Source organism: Equus przewalskii, chromosome 22 (assembly GCF_037783145.1).
Source record: "Equus przewalskii isolate Varuska chromosome 22, EquPr2, whole genome shotgun sequence".
NCBI classification, from domain to species: Eukaryota; Metazoa; Chordata; class Mammalia; order Perissodactyla; family Equidae; genus Equus; species Equus przewalskii.
The window spans coordinates 1,620,144-1,643,647 of record NC_091852.1 but is presented as its reverse complement, the minus strand read 5'-3'; the positions used below and the strand labels follow the sequence as shown (position 1 = coordinate 1,643,647).

General features: G+C 46.0%; 1 protein-coding gene across 5 annotated transcripts in view; it reads right to left on the bottom strand.

The window, feature by feature from the left end:
* PTCH1 (patched 1) overlaps nucleotides 1–23,504 on the bottom strand; it is a 69,865-nt gene that overhangs the window by 22,480 nt on the left and 23,881 nt on the right. For 3 of the 5 annotated variants that reach the window (XM_070589915.1, XM_070589913.1, XM_070589916.1), the window contains exons 3-15: nucleotides 17,601–17,790; nucleotides 15,192–15,261; nucleotides 14,995–15,086; nucleotides 13,421–13,619; nucleotides 13,009–13,130; nucleotides 12,049–12,196; nucleotides 10,680–10,811; nucleotides 10,120–10,275; nucleotides 9,348–9,446; nucleotides 8,710–8,835; nucleotides 3,151–3,269; nucleotides 2,181–2,583; nucleotides 1,451–1,760 (exon numbers count right to left, since the gene is read on the bottom strand). In XM_070589915.1, coding sequence (XP_070446016.1) covers nucleotides 1,451–1,760; nucleotides 2,181–2,583; nucleotides 3,151–3,269; nucleotides 8,710–8,835; nucleotides 9,348–9,446; nucleotides 10,120–10,275; nucleotides 10,680–10,811; nucleotides 12,049–12,196; nucleotides 13,009–13,130; nucleotides 13,421–13,619; nucleotides 14,995–15,086; nucleotides 15,192–15,261; nucleotides 17,601–17,790 — 2,166 coding nt within the window. The remainder of the gene's footprint in view (nucleotides 1–1,450; nucleotides 1,761–2,180; nucleotides 2,584–3,150; nucleotides 3,270–8,709; nucleotides 8,836–9,347; nucleotides 9,447–10,119; nucleotides 10,276–10,679; nucleotides 10,812–12,048; nucleotides 12,197–13,008; nucleotides 13,131–13,420; nucleotides 13,620–14,994; nucleotides 15,087–15,191; nucleotides 15,262–17,600; nucleotides 17,791–23,504) is intronic. The other 2 variants (XM_070589914.1, XM_070589917.1) reach the window with 1 other exon arrangement.

Genomic DNA, 23,504 nt, shown 5'->3' with positions numbered 1-23,504 from the left:
CCTTAGGTCTTTAAAAGGGATGAAAGCATATGGATAATTTACGATACGCTATAAAAAGGTTAGCCCTCTGCACTGCCTGAAGAGAATAACCCTCTACCCACTTCCCAAGCTCTAACATGCCATATTGAGCGTCCAAAGGAATGGCCGAAGACACTGAAATCAATTCTACAGTGACTCTCCTTTGCTCAGATACTGGCAGTGCACTGCAGGTCTCCTCGTCATTTGTGGCAAGTTATTTGCATGTCTTTGGCCAGTGGCGAAAAAATGAAAAGCAGGGAACCTCTCATTTTACTCATTATCTGAAAAACACTGCCTCCAAAACTACTGTAAAAAATAAGACTTGGAACAAATTCAAGTTAATCTCAAGAGCATAATTAAAAAAATAATATTAACGTCATGCAGTTCTCTTTGCTTTCCTCAAAAAAGGCTATACATATTTGAACAAAATTCTAGGAACACTAGTCAAGGTCAGAAACTGCACTGAACAGATTTGAATCAACCTCAAGCTGTTTATCATTTCATGCAAACTCACAGGGAAATTGGCTGCTTAATCTTTACATACAAGTGTACTGACTTAAGACCAAAAAAGGCACTCAAATCTGTGTTTAAACAAACCTAATTAAGAGGGAAATTAAGACAATCATTTGGATAACTGAAGCCAAAAAATGTTTGGGGCCATAATTATTTGGGTATTTCAGTAAAAGCATTTTTCCTGGAATTGTGTGGATAATTATCTTGATTCTCCACTTTACTTTGCATGTGTCAACAGAGAATAAATGAACAGATGCTCTCGGAATCACTGAATACATTCATATTTAGTCAGCAGTTAGGAGCAAATTTAGATCTTTTTTTTTTCCAGTTTACTATTATTTCCTAGGAATGTTTTTAAGAACATGATAAGAAGCTAACAAAGACATTTTAAAGCAGAATTTGATTATTTACGAAATACCACTAAATGTGATTAAGCATTTATAAGTTTACTTCATGTGCCGAGTCAAAAGATGGTCAAAATATGGAATTTTAAATTATATTCACCATAGATGCAAAATCTACTGGTTTAGTAAACTATGACATGGCAATGAGTCAGCCTAGAAGTCCCATCAGCACTTTGATTTCACTTGGTCACCAAAGTAGCCACCAGCCAAAAAAAGAGCACTACAAGCATCCAGCTCCATAGTTTATAACACACTTTCCCATTTCTTAACGTGCACTCATAAATTCTTACAGAAGTTCCTGAGTCACCCGTTTGCATTGTTTGCATCATTTTATAGGTAAAAGCCAGATTTGGGAGGTTGCCCCAGAAACAGTCTATATAAGAATTTTAAGCAACACTGAGAAGTCAATGAAACATGTCAGTGTTACACTATAATCTAACACGTTAATAAAGTGAACAAAGGAACTTGTGGAAGCTGAACGCACAGAGGACAAACGCCCTCCAGCAGCATCTTACCTTGGAGCCAGTCTCTGAAGTAGTGCAGCCACATTTTGGGAAGCTGTTTATTTTCTTCCAACATGACATACTTCACGTTACTGAAACTCTTGTGAAGGTCGTAAAGTAAGTGCTGGATATTCGGGTAGTCTGCTTTCTGGGTGACTATATACATGTTGTAGAAAGAGAAGTATTTGAACTGGGCAGCAATAAAGTCATATTCTCTGGTTTCCCGAGGCACAATGTCTGTAAGGTCCAGACCGTCACGCACTCGGGTGGTCCCATAAAGGCTGACCCCCAGTAAGCCCAAGAAAAGGAAGATCACCACGACCTGCAAGAGAATAAGAGGCACAGCATCAGACCCAGAGGAACACAGCTCCCTCTTCCTTGACAAGGGTAAGCTGTTTGGTTTATACCTCATTTAGCCACCAAACTGGCCCTGACATAGCATGCAGGGGGCATCCACCCAGAGAGAAAAAGATACCATCACGGGAATCGCATTTTTAAGCAAGCTCATGAAGAATAAAACGTTTGAAATGCAAGGAGTTGCTCTAAAGTCATGGAAACACTTGCTACATAGACATTCACTCCTGTAGAAGATGAGCTCATTAAAAGGGCCCCACGTCTTAAAAGGACTGACTCTTTTGGAGGCCTAAAATATATCACACCCACCCGAACAAGCAGTCTAACGACTTCCATAGAAGCCTGTTATTTCTTGAGGCAGGAAGAGTCTTCTGTTCTGGTGGGTTACCTTGGCTTTTGGTTTCAAGAGGAAAGGAGCATAGTGTTTCTCAGCGAATGACGAGAGCGTCCACTTGGTGCAGGGAGGCTCGAGGCAGTGGAGGCTGGAGTCAGAGAACTGGGAGAGCAGGTCCCTCGTGGAGCTGGTGCTCTCGGGGCTCTGGCAGCTGAGGGTGTCCTGGGTCATGGTGACAGGCTGCACAGAGATCTCAGAGCGAGGCTCGGCAGTGGTGTAGTACACGTGTGTGTGAGGGTCGTACTCGGTGCGCAGCTGCACGGTGGACTGCATGGTGATCTGTGTTTCATGGGCAAAGCTGTGGCTGCTGTAGGGGGGCGGGGGGCTGTAGCAAGTGTTATCCTGCGTCTCCGTGTAGGCCTGAGGTTCCACCTGAATCACTCTGCTGACACAGGGGCTGCAAGAAGGGGAGACGCTGCACCGTTATACAGAAACAGGGAAGCGTGCTTTCATTTTTGCCAGTGGCTGATAATACGTATTTTACATAGCTCTGATTTAGGAGAGAAACAGCATATCGTCGAACTCCATAAACATCACCTGATTTATCCATCTGACTTACACATGAGTAAGTCAAAAGAGGCCAAATGGATGGCTGATCCTGAATTTGGCTGACAAAATCAAGTAAAATGCTGACGAACCCTGTCAAAGCATAATTCCTAACAAAACACCCCACCGGAAGGGATATTTTTTCCAGATGGGTGCTTTTCAACCTTGGTTCTGCCCTAATTCACAGAGATATGAAATACTCCTAACAATCAGCAATATTGGTCCATGACAGAAAAAATGATCACATGTACCAGAACCTCAGGGCCGTGAGCACGTGTGGTGGGGGGAGGGGAGACTCCCAGTGACTGGCGGCCCCAGGGAAGCCTCCTCTGCCCACTGTCGGCCCTGCCTCCAGCACACCAGAACAAGCCCCATTAACAGTACGCCCTTCCAAGGCCACAGCAGCCAGAAAATGTACCTTGTAAAACAGCAGAAAATATCCAATCTCCTGTCCTCACGTCGATACAAATCCATGCTGAGAATTGCAGGGAAAATGAGCAGAACCATAGCAAAATTGAACACCACTACTACAGCCGCCTGGGGGCAGGAAAAAAAATTGCAGAGGTCACCAATATGTCTCCTTCCAGTCAGAGGACTGCTTTGAAAATAAAGATGTTTTAAACATCTTTCTTTCACTTTCCTACTGAAGTGTTTAAAACTGAAATAAACGTCGGAGTTTCTCAGCATTTTGCTTCTCTTCCATCATTAAGAGACCATTTGACTGGGACAGGCCCCCATCATTCTGACCCTTCCCATCTCTAATAATTCTATGAACTCATAAAGTACAAACGTAGGGACTTAACTAGCATCTTGCTAGCAACCTAACCAAACCAAATCTACAAAGGCAGAACGTGCAATATACTTGAGAAGTTTTAATTCAAAACAAAAAGGAAGGTTTCCCTCTCTGAACATTTCTAAGAGTTCATGCAAACCTGATTTCACACTTAGAAAACTTAGACAGAAAGTAGACTGAGTATATGAAAATGTCACCTTTAAAACATGAAATAAAATTTCAAACACGTCCCCTGAGGTTTTTAAAAGGCACATTCCAAAAAGCCCCTGCAGGAGCCTGCGGGGGTGCAGGCGCAGGACAGAAAGGCCATGCAGAGTTAAGCAGAAACTCCTGTGAGTGATTACAGTATGCAGAGTAAATAAGGACAGATTCAAAAGTCACTGCATAACCTAGAATAAACACGGGCCAGGGTCTGCAGTGCTGTGGCAGATCTCCTGGTGACCTACTAAAAAGTACACAATTGGGCTGTTCACAGGCAAAAGTCAACACAGCACAGCTGAAAGGGCTGTCCTCTCCCGTTCGGACAGGCATGGAAAGCAGCAGCACAATCAAAAATGTAACTGGAATGCTGAGCAACCAAGAAATCAGCAGAAAGTTTTTTCAAAATTAAAAACTCTTATGAGGTTTTTCAAAGAACTGCTTCATTCTAAAGCCTTCTCAAATGAGGCAAACGTCTCAGGGAGAGAAAAGCAACCTGATCCTAAGAGGTACCTGACAACTGCCGAGGAGGGTCCACACAGGGCTTGGACGGTACCTGTGAACGCTCGCTCCAGGGCAGCGGCGAGCCCACGTTCAGGGAGATGCCTGCCAGTAATCAATTCCCTGTCAATTCTACAAAACCAAAAAACAACTGAGGGTCTCCTTTTAAAAATTACCTAACCCCTCTCTTCTTAGTCTGCCTTGAAAACAAATCAATTCAAAATACATGAAACCTGTGAATTTACCATTCTGATGTGTGTATTTTAAAGACCTGCCTGATAGGCTTGTTTTCATAAGCAAATCACTGTTTTCACCACAGGAGTTATCCAAGAGACAAATACTTTAAAAAGAAAAGTTGGGACACCATGCTGGGTACTGGAGACGCAAAGATAAACAGGACAAAATCCTGCTCTCAAGGATGGACACAGCCAGACCTATACACAAGTTACAGTCCAGGCTGATGAACACAGTCATGAAAGCACGCCCAGGGTCCAGAGCGGCTCCGAGGAGGAGAGTGCATGGAGTGGGGGGGAAGGGGAGAGTGCATGGGGAGTGGAGGGTGGGCAAGGAAGGTTTCTCGGGGAGATGCAAAAGACAAAAAAAGACCTCTGATGGGACCAGGGAGGAAGGATGGCCCATGTGGAGGAAATCCGACAGGCAGTGTCTGAGAGGGACACATCTGGCACCAGCCATTAGTACTGCTGGGCTTAAAATTCTGTTGGGGAAGAGAAAGGAGGAGCGGTGGGAGATCAGGTGGTTAAGACACGATTCATTCGATTCCTACAGCAACCACGATAGACATTATTATTACTGTTGATGCCATTACCTAATAATAAAGACCCCCTGGTGCAGAGGAAGGTCACCTGTTTGAGGTTACCCAGTAAATCAGATTCAAACACAGGCCTGATGCCAACCCTCAGACCAACTGAGACCTGGGAGTTCTTGTCAGATCTGGTCACTTCCAGAGAGGTTGGACACAGGCTGGGTTAGGACTCCTGACCAATCAGACAATATGGATGCTGGGAAGAACAGGTCTGATTTTTTCAGATTTTCCGGGAAAATTTAATCCTGGGGGTGGAATCCTTACAGGTATTTTTGGTTGTTATTTTGTTTTTTAAATTATTATTTTAGAATTCTGGAGAGGAACATAGAGGAGAAACTCTGTATATCTCACTTTAAACGGAAGTCCCCAAGGACGAGGGCAGAAACTGTGGAACTATGAGCCATGTGGGCAGACACATGTGGCCCTGGCGTTCTGGCGAGAATAACACTGACGATCCCGCAGTGGCTAGGGAGTAACTTGATGCCAGGCTCTTCGATCGGAGGGATGTGTGGTGGAAATGAAGGGATGGGAGATGAACCCCAAAGCAGTGTCCCATCTAAACTTACCGTCAAACGGCACATGACATACACAGGGAGAACGGGTTCTGACAAGAAAAAGGCAGAACGTCAACGCCCCCCAAAGTGCATCAAAACAGTAAAAGTGAATGGCAAGGCTTTCTCAGGAAGGGAGAAGCATGACTGCTGGAGCCGGGGGAGTTTAAGGAACTGCAAATAAATCTGAAAAGGTGGCGGGGATGACCTGCACCAATTCCTGTGCTTGAAGGAAACATCCCAGCCCCCAGGGGGCAACTACACGGCCCCAGGAGACACTTGTCAAGTGCAGAGGCGGACTGGCCCTGCCTAGAGGGGCCTCATCCAAACCCCCTCACCATTGGAACAATAAGGCATTTTGTGCTGGGAGTTTTCACTGAAGAACAAATACCATTCAGGTACCAGCAAAGCCCCAGTGCAGGGCGTCGGTTCCTAAAGAATTACAGGTGGTGACACCGCTTTTTGATATAGGGTGGCATTTGGACAGATGGATGGAGATTGACAAAGTCTAACACAGTTTCTTTGGGGAAAAAAAATTCCATGTATTTTGATAAGGCTACGAAGTTGGAAAAGTTCCACAGGGAGAAAGCATGTCTTTATGACTGGACAGAACCACTTGGGGTCTGTCCCTGTTGCTGCCTAATCTGAAGCATCCTAAAAGAATAAACACAAACGAATAGCCAGAGTCACAGTGTAACACACTTCACCAAAGGAAAGAGAAGCTACATAATGGCCAAATTAGAATATCAATGCATTGAAAAGGAAACCAGTGTAAGTTTCTGATGGCCACTGCAAAAATCATGGCACATTCTCTCTCATTTCTTTTTTTCTTACATTTTCTTTCCTTTTTTTTTGGTTTTGTTGGTTTGTTTTTTGACAGAGAATGAGCCAGTGTCCTGGGAAGCCACTATGGAATAAATGAGGACTCCTGGAAGCTGTAGATGCAACTTTCTAAAGTGATACTCCACCAGCTTGGATAGAAATGCAGAACTGACAGTACTCATTTCATCTCAGTAAGGCGTTTACCTTGGGAGAACTTAGCATACTGGATTTTCTAAAAGGCATAAGGAAAGCTCATGGAGCTTTTCAGACCACCACACCATAGGATATCATTAAAGGAGAGTGTGCCTTGATGAATTGTCAGTGGGTAGTGAGAGAGGAGAGGAGCACATGGGCGAGGGGACGAGAAGAGAAGAGGGAGCATGAGGCAGAGCAGACACGGAACAGCGAGGGGAGGCCAGCAGGAGAGGAGAGTCCCGAAGAGAGGGTCCCACTGCTGAAAGACAGCTCCTCCATATGCACCTGCTGCACACAGAGCAGGAGCAGGGCCAGGACGCGCAAGGGCGCCGCGGGGCGCGCCTCTGCGGAAAGGACCAAGGACTGGCGGCCACCTTGTACTTATCTTCCATATTACTAAGCGGTTAGATATATTCCCATTTTCCTGAGCTTTGGTCCCAGTTCCAGACTTAACTTTATTTGCCTATTCACTCACTATTTCTAGTTACAGTTTCATATATATTTATAATAAAAATACGCTTTTTCTTTAGTATTTTTAGTATTTTAGTGATTGGTATGAAATCTTCTCTCATGCTCTATCTTCCACTAAATATTAAACTAGTCCACTGTTCTAAACACAACAGAATCATTAGTTGTTAGGTCTTTATCAGTAATTAGTGAAATGAAATTCAAATATGAAGACTAAAAAAGAGCTAAACATATTGACAAAAATATAAACAGAAAGCTAATTTGGGATTTATCGATTTCTCCTCCTGGTCACGGTCCTTAGAACCCTTTGGTGATTAAAGAGAGTAAAGCGGTATGAACAGGCTGGATACCAACAGTTTAAAAACTGACACCAAGAGTAGTTTCCTGTAAAAACCTGCCCATCTCATGAATCACATATCCTAGTGTAAGAGAAAAAGAAAGAAAGGGAAAAGCCATTACTCCTTTAATCTTTCTTAGAAAACAGCTGAAGCTCTAAAATTGGAATTTAGTTCACAAAACTTCAATAATGTCCTTGAGCTATCAAAACCCTAAACCATTTTGGGCTTAGGAAGACCACAACACAAACTGGCCAAGTAGCCTTTGTCCTCTCTGCACTGACCGATCTCAAGGTCCCTATGAATCTCAGGTCCCTGGAGGGCAACGCCAGTGCTTCAGGCCCAGCACAGAATGGACCCTGGCTGCAGCCTAGGGAACTCTCCATTCTTACCATTCACATAAGCTGGCTTTGTTTAAAAACAACACTTTGATGGCCTCTAGGTTTGAAAGGAGAGAGCAGAACAATGCGGAGGGCCAAACTGCTCTGCATAAGGAAGGTAGAGGAATGTTGAGTTTTCTTGGGTGGCTTGAGAGGGGAGTATGGGAGCAAAAGGAAGGAGAAGAGTGGATGGGAGAGACTGTGGAGGCTGGCCAATGAAACAGAGGTGGCAACAAGGGCCACCAACGAATCCGGTTGCAGGCAGAGAATGGCTATGTTCTCATACAGTGGTACCCAGCGCTCAGCTGGAAGGTACCGCCTAGCGCGGGCTACACTGCACCCTCATCCTCACAGTCAGTGAAGTCTGCTGTCTACACCTGCCTTGTGTTGGGGCTGCTTTAGGGAAATCGAGGGAGACAGGGTGGCATGTTTGGGCTGAGGGTGCCAACAAAGGAGAGGAATAAACCCAGAAACTGAGAATAGGGTTTAGAAGCAGGGACAGCCAAGCACGGGCTGCCCCATGGACCAACCCAGAGGACTCGTGACTGTCTGGAGGAGGACCTACAAGGGTCCTACATGCAGTGGCCCTGGTACTATTTTAGTTTAACTAGAAAGGAAGGGGCAACTCCCTATGGCAGCAGGTCTTGATAATACCCAGGCCACAAACATCGGGGCTCTAGAGCTTGAAAAGAATGACAGAAGTCTGGAATGTTTTTTAGAGTGAGTGTCAGGGCTACTGCTGGAAGCACTATCCACTCCCAGGGGCACTGGGCGACAGCATGCCACTTCACTTGCCACTTCACTTGCAGCAGCAGCGCCGTCGGCACGGCAGTGGGGATCAGCAGACCTGCGATGGGCAGCGTTAGGACAGTGCTCACGGATCCCCACCGAGTTCATCACTGGAAACTCACCTGCAGGGAGAATGCCCGCAGAGCGGGAATCGGGATCAAGGCGGCCATAAAGAAAGCTGTGACATTGCTGATGGAGGTGAGGGCCACGCTGGCCCCCGTGCGCTTGAGGCACTCCCCGGTCCTGTCCTGAGGACGAGAGACCACAGTGCTGAGAGCTCACAGGGCGGGTCCCCTGAGAGCACAGAGCATGTGAACAATTCAAACACATAGCAAAACAACACAACTGGTAGTTTATAATGCTGACGTTAGGGATGTGAAAGGGACATACATCTCTGCCTACCCCCGACACTGGCATTGAAAAGTTTTCAGTAGTAACTACAGAGTCATGTGTTGTTCACGGTTATCACCACCCAAAGCACAAAGCTGCAAGATAATGATTTAAGTCAATTTTTAAATGACTTAAAACCAGGGAAGGGAAGGGAACAAAATGAAAAAAAACCCAGAGAAGCAAGTATGGCCTTTGGAATGTGTCTTGAGATTCTTCTAACTTACTTTGCTTATTCAGAGCCAGTAACATGTCATCTGACTTGGGACTAAAATATTTACTGGGCCAGATTGAGAGGAATGAAAGGACAAATACTCAGGAGCAGAGGGGGCTTTGGCTGTCCCAAAGCTTTCTTCTTCTGTTTTTCTATTACCTCAAAAGGGATTCTTTTATTCTGTCCTGTTTCACTAAATGCATGTGCCAGAAGGAAAACATCATCCACACCAACACCAAGAGCAAGAAATGGCAAAACCTGCAGTAAAAAAAAAAAAGAAGCACAGTGTATCAGACAGGTGAGGGCCACTTCTGATCATTCTAAAGCTCTATACAAACGGTGCTGCCAACACCCCAGCAGCCTCCCAAAGGACAGCTGACATTAACTCATGGCGAAGAGCTTAGCTTCATCTGACAGTTAAATCCCTAGAGTCTAGCAGTTTTAGCTCACAGGAGATCTTGTACATTTGTATTTCTAAGCTCCACATACAACATTAACAAATGAGAAGGGGTCTAACCCATCTAAAGCAGCGGTTCCCAGAGCGTGTGAGACCTCGACCAGTGCCGCTGATAACTCCCTGCCCCCCAGACTGACTGAATGAGACGCTCTCAGGGGTGGGCCAGATGTCCGAGTTTTCACAAGCCCTCCAGTGATGACGTTAACCCCCACTAAAGTCTGGGAACCACTGCTCCAATTAATGGTCTACATTCCACTGATAAGTGAAGCTTCTCTACTAATCAACAAGCCCATTCAGATCTTCTGCCCACTGCGAGCGGTCTATTTAGAGATGGCACTCCCCTGAGAAATGCGGCATCCTTGTGGAAAAGGCTGGAAGACCCCTTACGTGCCATGGACACAGAGAAGGCCGGCTGGGCCGAGCCTGGGGAAAGGTGTTTGTTGACAAACAGCGAATGGATGGCTCCTTTAGTACCTGAGTTGTTGCAGCGTTAAAGGAAATCCCGATCAATGAGCACAGGCCCAATCCTGCAGCCACTGACAGTGCAACCAACAGGACGCCAGCCAGCCCCACGGCACCCTGGGACTTGGAGCAGTCCCAGCGCAGCATGGTTAAACAGGCATAGGCAAGCTGCAAGCAGAACAGTGGGGAGGGGGCAGGTAAAGGAACGGAGGGCAGTTGGAGAAGGGGGAGAAAAGGGAGGGGGAGACACAAACAAAAGCCAAACATTAGAATGTGTAAGGATTCTAATGTTTTCCCCCACCCGTCACCCAAATCAAAAGGCAGAACTTATTAAATCCTTATACAACAATTTACATTACAGACATCACACAAAATGCTATGAGTCAAAGATGGGCAAACTGCAAATGGGTACAAATGCTTCAAACGACCACTTTCTAAACCGTTATGAAGCCGAGCTCTCTCTGTCTTGGATGCACGTGTGTGTTAAGAGCAGTTAAAAAGCAGGAGCGGTCATGGAAAGGTAAAAACTGAAAAACAACAAAACTCCCCAGGAGAACTGAATTGATTGTTACCATCAGTAAGTAGCCACTGGCCACCCGGATGACGCTGACATCAGAGAAGGACTTGAGGATGTCGTCCAGGGTGGTGGTGGTAAAGGAAAGCACCTTCTGAGTGGAGTTCTGAGCGACGCTCTGATGAACCACCTGTGGTCACAACATAAGGATCAAGTCCCAAATGGAATTCAAGCTTGAAGGAGCTTCAATAGCACAGACCTCGGGGGACACGTCCCCTCCACCCAACCCCCACTTTTTCATGATGCATTAGAAAGAGTTCTACATGCTTTAGGTTTGAACTTGAACTAACACTAAATGACCCTGGGTCTGGGACAATGAAGGCTATGGCTAACCAAGTGAGCAGGTAGGGCTGTGGTGAGCAGGGGGTGCTGTGGTGAGCAGGTAGGGCTGTGGTGAGCAGGGGGGGCTGTGGTGAGCAGGGGGCGCTGTGGTGAGCAGGTAGGGCTGTGGTGAGCAGGCAGGGCTGTGGTGAGCAGGGGGTGCTGTGGTGAGCAGGGGGGGCTGTGGTGAGCAGGTAGGGCTGTGGTGAGCAGGGGGTGCTGTGGTGAGCAGGGGGGGCTGTGGTGAGCAGGGGGTGCTGTGGTGAGCAGGGGGGGCTGTGGTGAGCAGGTAGGGCTGTGGTGAGCAGGGGGTGCTGTGGTGAGCAGGGGGGGCTGTGGTGAGCAGGGGGGGCTGTGGTGAGCAGGGGGGGCTGTGGTGAGCAGGGGGGGCTGTGGTGAGCAGGTAGGGTTGTGGTGAGCAGGGGGGCTGTGGTGAGCAGGGGGGGCTGTGGTGAGTGGCGAGACTGAAGCTCACCCCAACACTTTCGTTACTCTTAGCCTCAGTTGGCTATTCTCTCCATCACCCTACAAGGGATCTGCGGTCCCCCTCATCCAAAACAACTCGTTCTTACGCAGACCCCTCCCCCCTTCATTTGCTGGCCACTTTCAAAAGGTCACATGCAGCTCAGCAGAGGTCACTGCTTGGGAAACAAAGGCCAGCTCCTGTCACATGACCTAACTAAGGGGACTGCAGCTGTGAACAGATTCTATGCCTTGCTAATGTTTTCCAGACACCTTTTCTTCCTAACCAAGTGTTTTTTTAAACACTGTTAGGCCTCAGCTCAGGAGTCCACAACTGGTTACCCAGAATGTTTCAGGGCATCCCAATTAGAATTAGCATTGCCAAGATACTAAGATTTTCAATATCAAGTAAAGGAAAGAAAAGGTTTCATCCCACCAAGTTCCCAGAATTACAATCCGTTTAGTAAATAAATTCTAATGAAAAAACAAATGTTTTAAAAAGTTGTTAAAATGAAGTATTTATTTCATAACTAAGGGGTTTGTACTGAGCTTCAAAGGTGGGTGTCAGAACCTCAGTGATTTACCTCCACGTAGGTCCTCTGCCACGCCTCCAGGATAGCTGCAGCCTTGTCCTCATTCCAGTTGATATGCGAGACATACTCGTACCCCTTGAAGTGTTCATACATTTGCTTGGGGGTCATTAGCTGAAACATGGTCTGCAGGGCGTGGGCGCTGCAGCGGGGTGACAAGAAGCAACATCAGCATCCCCGGGAAGCAGCTTTCAGTGCAGAAAACCCCGACGGAGCCCCTAACTCACCCACAGCCATTCAGTCCTTCCACAGGAGCACATGCTCCCATTGAAAGGGGACCCAGACGATTATTTTATTTAATAGACTGATGTACCATATTTCAGGTGTAACCCGACAAACTTTTTACAGATATACCTCCAAATTAAATTAATAGGCAATTTCCTTTCTCAGTTTCTATTCAGTGAAACAGGAAGGGTGGAGAAGTAGATAGCTTGAGCAGATACGCTGGGCTCAGCACCGCTCACCCGCTTGTGCAGAAATCCCAGACTTCCGCTTCCCCGAGGGAGAGACCTCAGGCCGAGAGCCTGACACCTGATGGAGCGGAGCCCAGGAGGGCATGAGGGTAACTCTTGTTTAGCCATCACTTGTTGGTCTTTTCCTTTGACAGTCTGTAATGGAGTTTAGCTCACATCATTCAAGCTTACTTGCTAGGACCAATGTCTTCACCTGCTTCACACTTGTCCCAACTTTCTACATAATTGGCAGATCTTCTAAAACCCTGCAGTGACTCACTGCAGTCTTGATGAAAACGACAAATCTGCTCCGGAAAATTTCCCCACAAGGTGCTTGTGTCTGGTCCACTAAGGTTTCCTAAGATTCGATTACACTAGACACAGCTAGATAGGGTGACAGCTGTGTATTAACACCAATACACTTGGAGATGTCAGAAGGGAAGTGGTTTCGGAGGAAAGGACAAGACATAGAGGGCTTGGATTTCCCTGTGTGTCGGGTTACCTGACGAGCTTCCCAGTGCTGTTCTTGAGAGTGCCACCCACAATCAGCTCTTCCTGCCAGTGCATATACTTCCTGGATAAGCCATGACATCCACCATTCAAAACAAGGGCCATATCAAGAGGCTAAAATAAAAGACAGCCACATAATGACGAGAATTAGTAGGCAGGTCACATGCCTTGTTAAAATCCAGCGCATTAAGGGCTTGTTTGTTTCAGAGAGAACATTAATAACAAGGCTAATGAGAGGCATATGGCAAATCCTACAGCAAAGTTTAGCTCCATAAACAAATTTAGTTCCATGGACAAAAAAGTTGAGAATGAAATATTAAAAATTAAAATAATAGAACTAAAAATGGGGGAAACCATCAGGTTTTCGTCTCTGTCCCTCCTGAGAGAATCAGTGCTGTACTCACTTTGGTGGCGTTTTTGTTGGGGGCTGTGGCGGGGCAGTCTGGATCCGCTGGATTGAGGCAGGGCCGGTCCATGTAACCGTGACCAACTTCAGCCTTATTCAGCATTTCCTCCCAGCTGTCCACCTGATAGTTTATTTTCTTTAACTCTTCTAGGAATTCCAAAGGGTCAAAGTTTGTCCACTGTAAAGGAGGCTTACCTCTGTGAAAGAAATTAGGAGGTGAGCAAATGAAGAGGCTCCCAGGCCCTTAGTAAAGTCACGAGAACACTGCACACATCGCATCTGGATTGCATGAGGCTTTCTGGTAATGCTCAATTCTGGGCCCTGGCATAAGAAACACACGCTCCTTTCAGGGGTATCTGTATGAAAACCTAAGTCAGGAAAATAATTCATGAATGAAGATCGCAAACAGAGAGGCTGTAAATTAACGAAGGCACCCAAGAATCTTGCCTTGCAGATATATCGTATCTAATACCTAAAAACGAAATTAGCCAATGGGTGCTTCTAAGCAGAAGAGTGAGATTCAAAATTAAGGGGGTCAGGGAGGGAGAAGGAATCACAAAGTCAAATTAGCACTTGTCAGCCTAATAAATGCTTTGTAAATGTCATCAATCAAAACATTTGATCTCCATTACCTTTAATAATCCCATACTTATGAGCTCTCTCTGACAGACTGGCAGTCAAGCCCGCAAGCCCCCTGCAGCCTCTGCCATCACCGCCATCAAGGCCACTTCCCCCCACATTCACTTTTGAATTTGTGCTGTTGACAGACCAGAAAGGCTTTTGGCTGCCTGTTATGTGGTTCAAACCACACTGTAGCTGCTTACCCAGGCTGAAGTCATTATTCAGAATCTCCCAACCAGAAAACACAAAACCCCTTATTTCCCATCTAAAACTGTACACTGAAGGTCAGGGTATGGCCACTCCAAATTGCTTTTGCAGATATGTGCAAGCTAGGACAGAAACAATAACCCAAGCACTAACTCTCGCACAATTAACTGAAAATGTCTACACTGATTAACAACTATTCCTTAAACGACGCAGTCTATATAATACCCAACTGCTAACCTGTGAAGCCTCCCCACCACGGCCTTCACTGATAGCAGATTCCCCGGCAAACGTCATTAATGTGATCCAAAGAAAGGCTAGCATTTCACTTCACAAGAAGATCTTGAACTTTAACTCAAAATACTTACTTCTGACATGTACCCGCTAACAAGTTCTCTCCTTAAAAATCACCTAAACCTATGAAAGTGCTTGGTCTGCAAAACTGCATACATTTTAAAGAGTTAAAAATCACACATACTCCAAATAATTTGCATTTATTTGCATATAAATAGACTGGTAAAAGTGAATGAAATTTAATGATGCCTACAGAACTCTTTTTTTAAAAGAGGAAAAACATTCTGCTGAAGTCTCCTCTCCCCCAACTATTTACTCAAAAAATGCACATGGAATTTCAATGTTCTTATTTCTTGCTCAAAACTGGAATAGAATAAACAATGATAAAGTAACATCGGAAACGTTCTAGAGTTTAGAAATCACCGGCATCAGAAAACAAGATCCCACACTTACAGTAGGTATGCTGTCCCAGATTGTAGCTTCGCCCCTTCCCAGAAGCAGTCCAAAGGTGTAATAATTAAACAAGGGTAAAGATACTCTATTATCTGTCAAAGTTAAAAAGAATAGGCCACACATTAGGCTACCGCATACCACGGGGGTGTTTTTGAGAATTCCTGAGAATTTTTTTGCAAACAAAAACAAACCCATACCTGATCCATGTAACCTGTTTCTGTGATAAGTTCTCCGGATTTATAACACAAATGTTCCAATTTCCACTGCCTATTAAAATTAAAAGCAGAGACAAAAATTTCTCGTTGACATAAAGTAAGGAAATCAGAACCAAAGAACATATAGAAAGAAGGACAATGTCGACCACTTTTAAGTATCTGTCAAAGCGAGCAGAGCTTTGCCAAGCAGACTCTCAACCAGCTCGCTCTAATGAATAGATAACACTCAATCGTAATTAACATGTGGGTGTTTATGTAAATGAATGCTACCAAGTACTTGAAAAGTCTTGTTTTCTTAAGTGTTGTCCCAATAATCTTGTTTACACCATTAATTTGCTTTTCTACATACATTAAACAACTTCAGGGCACATAACTCAGAGTTGAATTATCACAAATTCAAAATAAGCAGGGACTAGATTAGTAAGGTTTATAAAGTGTTAACACATATTCAGGTGGGGAAATATTACTGACTGTTTTTAACTGGTAGATATGCCCTTATTAACAGATAGCGTTCAAAACGAGCTTTCCTGCTGTTAACCACGAATGCTGTAAACCACACTGCCAGGTAGATGGATTCTCACCTTACAGTGCCCTAGACTTGTCCTATAGCAATGACATTCTATATCCGGATCCACAATTAACTCCATTACCTATCTATTATTGCAGAGTTCTGCTGTCTCTAAAAGGGTGCTACATAAGTCCATGCCTTTCTGAGCGTAAAATTAGGAAGATAAACCTAACTCGAAAAAAGAGGAGATTTGGAAAGGGTGGGGATGGGAAATCCAACAGAAAAAAAAATCAAAATAAACTCTCTCTAAAGTGCTCTATTTTGTTGTCTCCTTTTTCTCTTTTATTGGTCACCCAAAGACGTGTTCTGGACTGTGCCCCCTTCCCTGGAGAACCTCCCCCCCATCCCGCAGCGCCCGCCGAACCGCTGCCTTCCCACTACGCTTTCCGTGACTAGTCCTCTTCAAAATGACCCATTTCTCTTGAACTCTAGAGCACTGCTGTCAGATCTCCTGCTTGACACCTGGAGGGCCTGCAGTGGGACTGCCTGTGTTTGGATGTCTACATGCATATCTGTCCTGACATCTGTCCTTTCCCTCGCTAGACTGTCAGCACCTGAGAGCAGGGCCCCAGGTACCCATCCATCCATCCATCCATCCATCCCCCCACACATCCATCCACGTACATGTTTACATTGTAATTCCACATGGCATCAACACAGACTATCTTGTATGAGTAGGTTCTCGACATCACTTCATCAATTAACTCTTACTTCCACTTGCTCGTTGAGAAGGGCATGGCTGTGCATTAGAAAAGCCACTGGGCTTGCAGCCCAAAGAAAGGGTTTGAAACCTGTCTCTACTATTTAATAACTGTATGAATTTGGACAAATGTTCTAACTAATCTAATTCTCAGTTTTCTCACCTAAAAAATGAGATGGGTTGAACTAGATGTTCTTTAAAGTTCATCATTCCAATACATAAAAGTTTTCTGGTTCCATCTCAGCTTAAGAGTGTAACGTCATTGTACAGACACTCACATCTCCTTAAGTGTGTAAGTGACAAGCCCTCTTAAGGAAGGGTCCCATTATGTTAAGAATGTATGGGAAATGTTTACAGTGGCCCTGGGACAGTCATTTCCAGGCTCTTACGGGGCCTCCACTTGAAAATTTTGCAGAACTGCACTGGGTTGCTGCCTCCCCTCCAGCTCCTTGTGGACGGGCGAGGGAGGGGGATGGGAAGGGGCAGTTGGGCAGGTTTTGGGGGGGAAGCATTCTCCACCACGTTGACCTGACAAAAGCACTGAAACCTCTCCTGACGGTCTCCGGAGCACTTTCATACATACATCCACCTGCTCTTGCTCTGGGACGTTCTGAGGACAACAGCACAGGTGATCTGAAACTGAGCACGCCGAGAAAAAAGAAGAGCACGCCGAAGGGAGCTGCCTTCTCCCAGGTCCTGTGGGCCCTGGGACTCTGTCTCCAGCTAGAAGGGTCTTAGAGCCAACCCAGTGACGGTCGTGGAGAGTGGATGGACAAGGACAGATTTTCATGGTTTTTTTTCCCTCATTCTCCCTGGCAACTGAATATGTCTACACTGCCATTTCCTCATCTCTCTTGTAGAAAAATAAATTGTTCCCACCAACCACTCAGTTAAGAAGTGTTTGAAAGCCACGTGGCTCCTTGAAGGATCACATTCATTTGGGTATTTACTGAAAATATATTATGAAGTATTTGATTTGTTACCAAACTCTAGAAACAAACCAAGATTTTTTAAAAGATCATTTCATTAAGAAACTATCTGAACTAACTCCAGGTATATTTCCAGGGCAGCCTTACTTACTGAACAAAGGGTCTGAGCCAGCCGCCTCTCCCCTCGGCCTCACCTGTTGTACATGTACACGTGGACACGGCTGGCCTGGAGCGCCGAGTCCAGGTGCTGTCGGAGCGCTTCTGCCGTCAGGACGTTAGCACCTTCTTCTTTCGGGGTCTGGATCATGAGCTGAGGATTAAACATAGCCTCTTCTCCAATCTTCTGGCGAGTATAATTTAACTCACGACTTACTCGTCCACCAACTAACAAACAGATACAGGTATCAATTAGAACAGCAAAATACCCACAAATTCACATTCTGTTACCCCACCAAGAAGCGTAGGATAGGCAATAAATGAAGTCTGGTGAGGAGAACGCGTGGCTGATGTTTGAGGGTTAACATTTACTCTAATATTATTGGCAATGTTAACTTTACCAATAACAAACATACAAAAAATACCAAACCTATTAACTGTGACTGCCACATATGCAAACCTAATGCACGCGTGCTCCGGGCACCTTCTAACACACACCCGACATGGACAGAGGGGGAGGGGAGCGAAAACTCAGACACCTTTTCCTCACAGACCAGACCCAACAGCTCCGTTACAATTTCTTTCACTTGTATAAACAATGTGCCCCTGCAGCTCATTTCAAGATAAATGGCTTCAATTTACACTCTTCTCCTGCATAATCTGGCAAAGGTAACAAGGAAATGTTTCTCCCTGTCTAAAAAGAAACATAGGAAAGGTGGCAAATGAGTATTCAGCACAAAATGTGCCAGGAGAAGATAAATACTGTGCTTCATATTAGATGTGCACGAGGAAATCCCACTTGAGAGGAACCCAGTGGATCAGCCGTGGCTGTTATGGGCAGGTCCTGGAACCTGGCTCCATCAGACTCACCTGGTCAGCATCCAGAAAACACAGATACCAGGCTCTGAGGTGCCTGGGGGCAGGCAGCCTGTGTTCCAGAAGCTCCCCAGGTGATTCGGAGCCTGCTGCTGAGGCCAGAACCCCCACCCCAGCACCCACCCGGCTCTCCAGCAGGCCGGCCAAAGCAATGAGGTGCAGTGACACTGTTACTGCAAACTGCCTTTTCGTCTCCTTCCTCAGGTCCTGGGTTGTGTTTCAATTGTGGTTTTAGAACAAGCTGGGCTCAGAAGGCTGCCCCTGGCTGGGATGTGTGGTGGGAAGGGAGGTTCATTTCTCAATCGGGCAGGTGTGTGGGGACGGCCCCAGCGAGGGGAAGCTCTGGAGAGGGTGCTTTGATCCAACCAGGTCAGGAGGAAGGGGCCCCGGGGAAGGGGCCGAGAGGGGGGCAGGCAGAAAGAGAATCCTAGAGCCCCCTCCCTGCACACACTCCAAGGCCAGCACGTGAGTGTGAACAGCTCCTAGTCCCAGGTATGCTGAATGCTGACCCAAAACAGGCCTTCAGCTATAGTTCCGAGAGAAGCTTCAGCGGTCCCGTAAGCCTTCCCATGAGGAGGAACCCTTTTGCTCCAAGTTTAGTATTCAAGGACATAAACATTTGGTTGGGGCAAGTAAGTAAGTACTGGGAACGGCGGGTTGTTTCGTTCTCTTGGCATATTTTATAAACAAGGGGGCAGGCTAAAAAGCAAATAATGCCCTCATTAGAAAACCTAGTCCAGATTCACAGACTGGCAGGATCCTCTGAGCAGGTTCACACAGATGGCCAAGGCCACCTGGGAACTCTGTGAGGTGAGGTTGAACATCCCGTGCCTGTCAGAGAGGGACTGGAAGCGGGAGGGGAGGACGAGGGGGAGGGCGGGGGAGAGGAAGGGAAGGGAGAAAGGGGGAGGGGAAGAGACAGGGAAATTGGTTCATTACAAAACCAATTTGGTTACAAAAAGTATTAAGACTCCCTGTGCAGAAAACTTTGACAAACGCCCTGGGGAATTGCTTAGGCCTTGTAATCAATTTGGAGTTAAAGCAAGGCCACAGGAAAACTAGGAAACCGCTGGAGGAGGAACTGTGGTAAGGCCACAGGCCTTTCAGGAGCCCTACTAAAGCTGCCTGCAGGCAGGGTCTGGCTTCTCCAGGCAGGAATCACCATGCATTATTTCAACTCATTAACTGGTGAGCTGAATGACACTCAATCCATATGCTCTAGAGTTAGAAAAGCTGTTTGAGGCTAAAAGGCCAACTGTCAGTCCGGAGGTCACTTCTGAAAAGCTACACACCAAGGAGCTCCAAACAGCCTTTTTGAAAAAAAGCTCACCCCTTGCTTTCTCTGGCTACACAACATCAAGGGCCCACACCTATAAATCATGAGCATTTCCACCTGCCTCCTCAGGCACCGGCACAGCACACGATTTCTCATTCTGCTTACAAAGCCACACTTCCTTTTACCTTTACTGAGGCTTAAAACTTCAGGTGAATTAAAACCAACAACAAACACCAATAACGAAGTGGGACCACAGAACCCCCCACCTTGCACATGCCGCCCGCCCCCAGCAGGGCAGCCCCTGGAACTATGGCCAACAAGGTGATGACGGGAGAGAAGGGTGTACACAAAATAAAAGTCAAATCCGAGGCTCGAGCCGCTGAGAACCTGGACTACACTCTTCCAGACCAGCCTCACAAAGGATCGAGTCTTTTTATCACAGGGGCTTTCAGAAATGATGCTATTTCCTACAAGATAGAAAATGCACCTCAGGGACTACATAATGTCACCTTTACGGATGTTTTAAGATATATACTTCAATAAACACATATTTTAATGAAGGTGTATATTTGTCATGTCTCTAGAATTGAAGACCTTTCCACTGTTCTATCTCTTTGCTCTGGTGAGAAATATGAGTATTTTGCTAATGTCACAACTGGTTTCAACCAAGACAAGCTCATCATCACGGGCGGACCAAACAAGCAGAATTGAAAGACCCCGAATTCTAAAGTTTCCTCAACTACCTATGCTGTATCCTACTTTTTAGTACAGTTAAATTTGATTTATTTTTACATACCACATGGCCATATTTTACTTAACATTTCATTTCATGTTTAACCAAATATGAATGTTTCTGCAAAACTACTCAGTAACTTTTAAAAAGTTTAGTTGACATCCACTTGACTTTACAGTCGTGCCACAATTCCTCGTCCCGCGAGCACCCGGGGTGCGTGTTACTTGCTGAGCAGCGGGGCGCTGCAGTGGGCGAGACCGGGTGCTCTCTGCTCTGAGAGGCTCACTGACCAGTGAAGCCAACAGGCAACAAACAGCCAGCCAGCCAGTAAGGTCATCTTGGGGCGTGACAGGTGCCGTGGACGAAACAAAGATGGATGCACGTGAGTTACTGCGAGGGGAGGCCACCTCAAACGGAGTGGCCCGGAAAGACCTAAAAGGAAGTCATGTTTACGCTGACTTTGAAGAGCTGGGGGAACAGTGTTCTAGGCAGAGGAACCGGTAACTGCAAAGCCCTCAGGTTTGGCTGGTTGCCGGGAGAGAAAGAACACAAGCCTGGCAGGAGCTCGGTGAGACCGTAATGATGTCACTGACGTGGGTGCACTGGCAGACTTAGCTCCTTCTCGGGTATACCTGGGTCATAAACTGCACGGCACTCATGCAGTCTTACATCAGTACTCACCCGAGGTGCTGTGGACCAGCCACCAGACACAGAAACCCCTCTCCACAGAGCAATTTCACAGACTCGCCTGACTTTTGCTACCCTAGCCAATGCCTTTCCTAAACGACAGCTGAGTGACATGAGGCTCAGAGCTGTTCCTTATCTTGCTGGCTTCTTCTCATGGCCAGTGTGAAGCTGTGCTCTGAGGAAGCCCCCAGAAGCCATTCACGCGACTGAAATTACAGGCGCGGTCTGAAGAAAATAGTTTCCTCCCTTCTCTTTCCCATTTTCAAGATTATTTTAAAAATAATCAGATGTTCATGAAATACTGCATAGTCATTTCTGACTGCTGAGCAGAATGAACCATAAGATCCAGTATTTGTGACGCAGATGTAGGTAAACTGACAGCCATGTGAACAGCCCTTATTGCTCTGTGCTGGCTTATGGCTAATATTCACTCATTTCCCTTTTTTTGATTTATCTCTATTTCTTAATTTTCTTCAATGAACATGTATAATTAAAGACTTCCGTGTGACAAAAAGAGAAAAATAAATATGAAAGCTACTTGGTAGAGATCTAAATTAAAAACAAGCTCAATCCAAAACCAACATGCAACTGTATCACATTCTGATGTCCTCATATTTTTTATTTTTTCCCTTCTCCCAAACACAACTTGAATAACAACAAAAACCTCTTTGATCAAGACTCAGGAAAAATGTTATCTCAGGATCCTGGGATACAAAATAACGTTTTATACTTGTGAGCTGCTTTCCATTTGCAAAGCCCTTTCACACTCATTATTTACTTATTTATAAATGTTTGAATGAGCGCCGCTCTCCCATCAAGATGGGGCGAGCTGGGCTCGACAGCAATGAGAAAAGGGATCAGAAGACCCGGGTCCCATGTCCCAGGACTTCCACTTGAAGCACTGAGATTTGGGACATCCCCTGATACAGGTGATTGCAGTAACCTTCTCTGTAAAATAGGATAAAAATGCTACTACTAACCTCGTAGGATGGTGTGAGGACTGACAATGTATGTGAAATTTCCCAGACCCTAAACCAGGAGCTGAGCAGGCATCCACCCACTTATCTCTCGCCGGGCATGTATCATCACCCTTACTTTACAGAGCAGGAAACGTAGCTGCAGAGGTAGGGTGACTTGCCCAAGATCACTGCGATATTGTGATTTATAAGAAATATTATATACTTGGTCAATCAGACAACCCAAATATATTTCTCAGATATATTTGGCCTTTGTCCACAGTTCCTGGCTTACAGTTCCCAAAACCCTTGGAATTTCCTGAGTGATAAGAACAATGGGAGCATCTTTTGTTACAATATTTGTTTTCTTCTCCTCAGTTACTGAAAAAACACTTTAGAGCCAGAAGGGTGAAATGGGAGTTTCCCTTAAGGAAGGTGACTTTTGGGTGCCATTCAAGGGTAGGGGCTGGTTGCCAGGAGAACTAGTCATGTGATGAGAGGATTGGAACTTTCAGGCCCGCCCCTGGATTTCTGGGGAGGAAGGGGGCTTGAGGTTGAAACTACTGCCAATGACCAATGACTTAGTCAATCTTATGACTTAGTAATGAAGCCTCCATAAAAACCCAAAAGGACAGCTCCTTGATGCTTTTTGGAGCGCTTCCATGTTGGGGAACCAGACACGTCCACGTGCTGCTGTGCTGGGCTCACGGTCCATGAGGAGAGGAGCTATTTTGCTCAGGACCTCGCCCCATGTATCTTTTCATCTAGCTGTTGATTCCTATCCTCAATATCCTTCGTAATAAATTGGTAATCTAGTGAGGAAAGGGGTTTTCTTGAGTTCTGTGAGCCATTCTAGCAAATTAATCGACCCGAGGAGGGGTCACAGGAACCTCCGATTTACAGCCAGGTGGTCAGAAACATGGGTAACAACCTGGGCTTGCAAGCGGCATCTCAAGTGGGGGGCAGTCTTGTAGGACTGAATCCTTAACCTGTGGAATATGATTCCATCTCCAGGCAGACAGTGCTGGTGTCCGAGGACTGCTGGTTGGTGTGGGGAGGCGTCCACACACACAATGGAATTGGGTCCAGGAACCCTCTGCAGTCACCCAGCGGACAGCAGGCAGAACCGAACCTTTAACCGAGTCCACTGCCCTGAGAGCTTCGTGGCTCCTGAGCGCCAGCCAGGGACAGGAGTCTGAGAGGGCCAAACTCCACACCCCAGACTATAGTAAGCTCATGGCTAGAGCCTTTAGCATGCACAGAAGTATTACACAGGACAAAGAGCTGATATTTCTATTTAAAGAACAATAACATTGCCTCCCAGATTTTTCACTGCCACTGAGAAGATAGTTTTTTTCAGCAAAGCCCCATGGGTGGCAGTGGACAGGCCATTTTCCTCCTGGTCCCAGAAGGC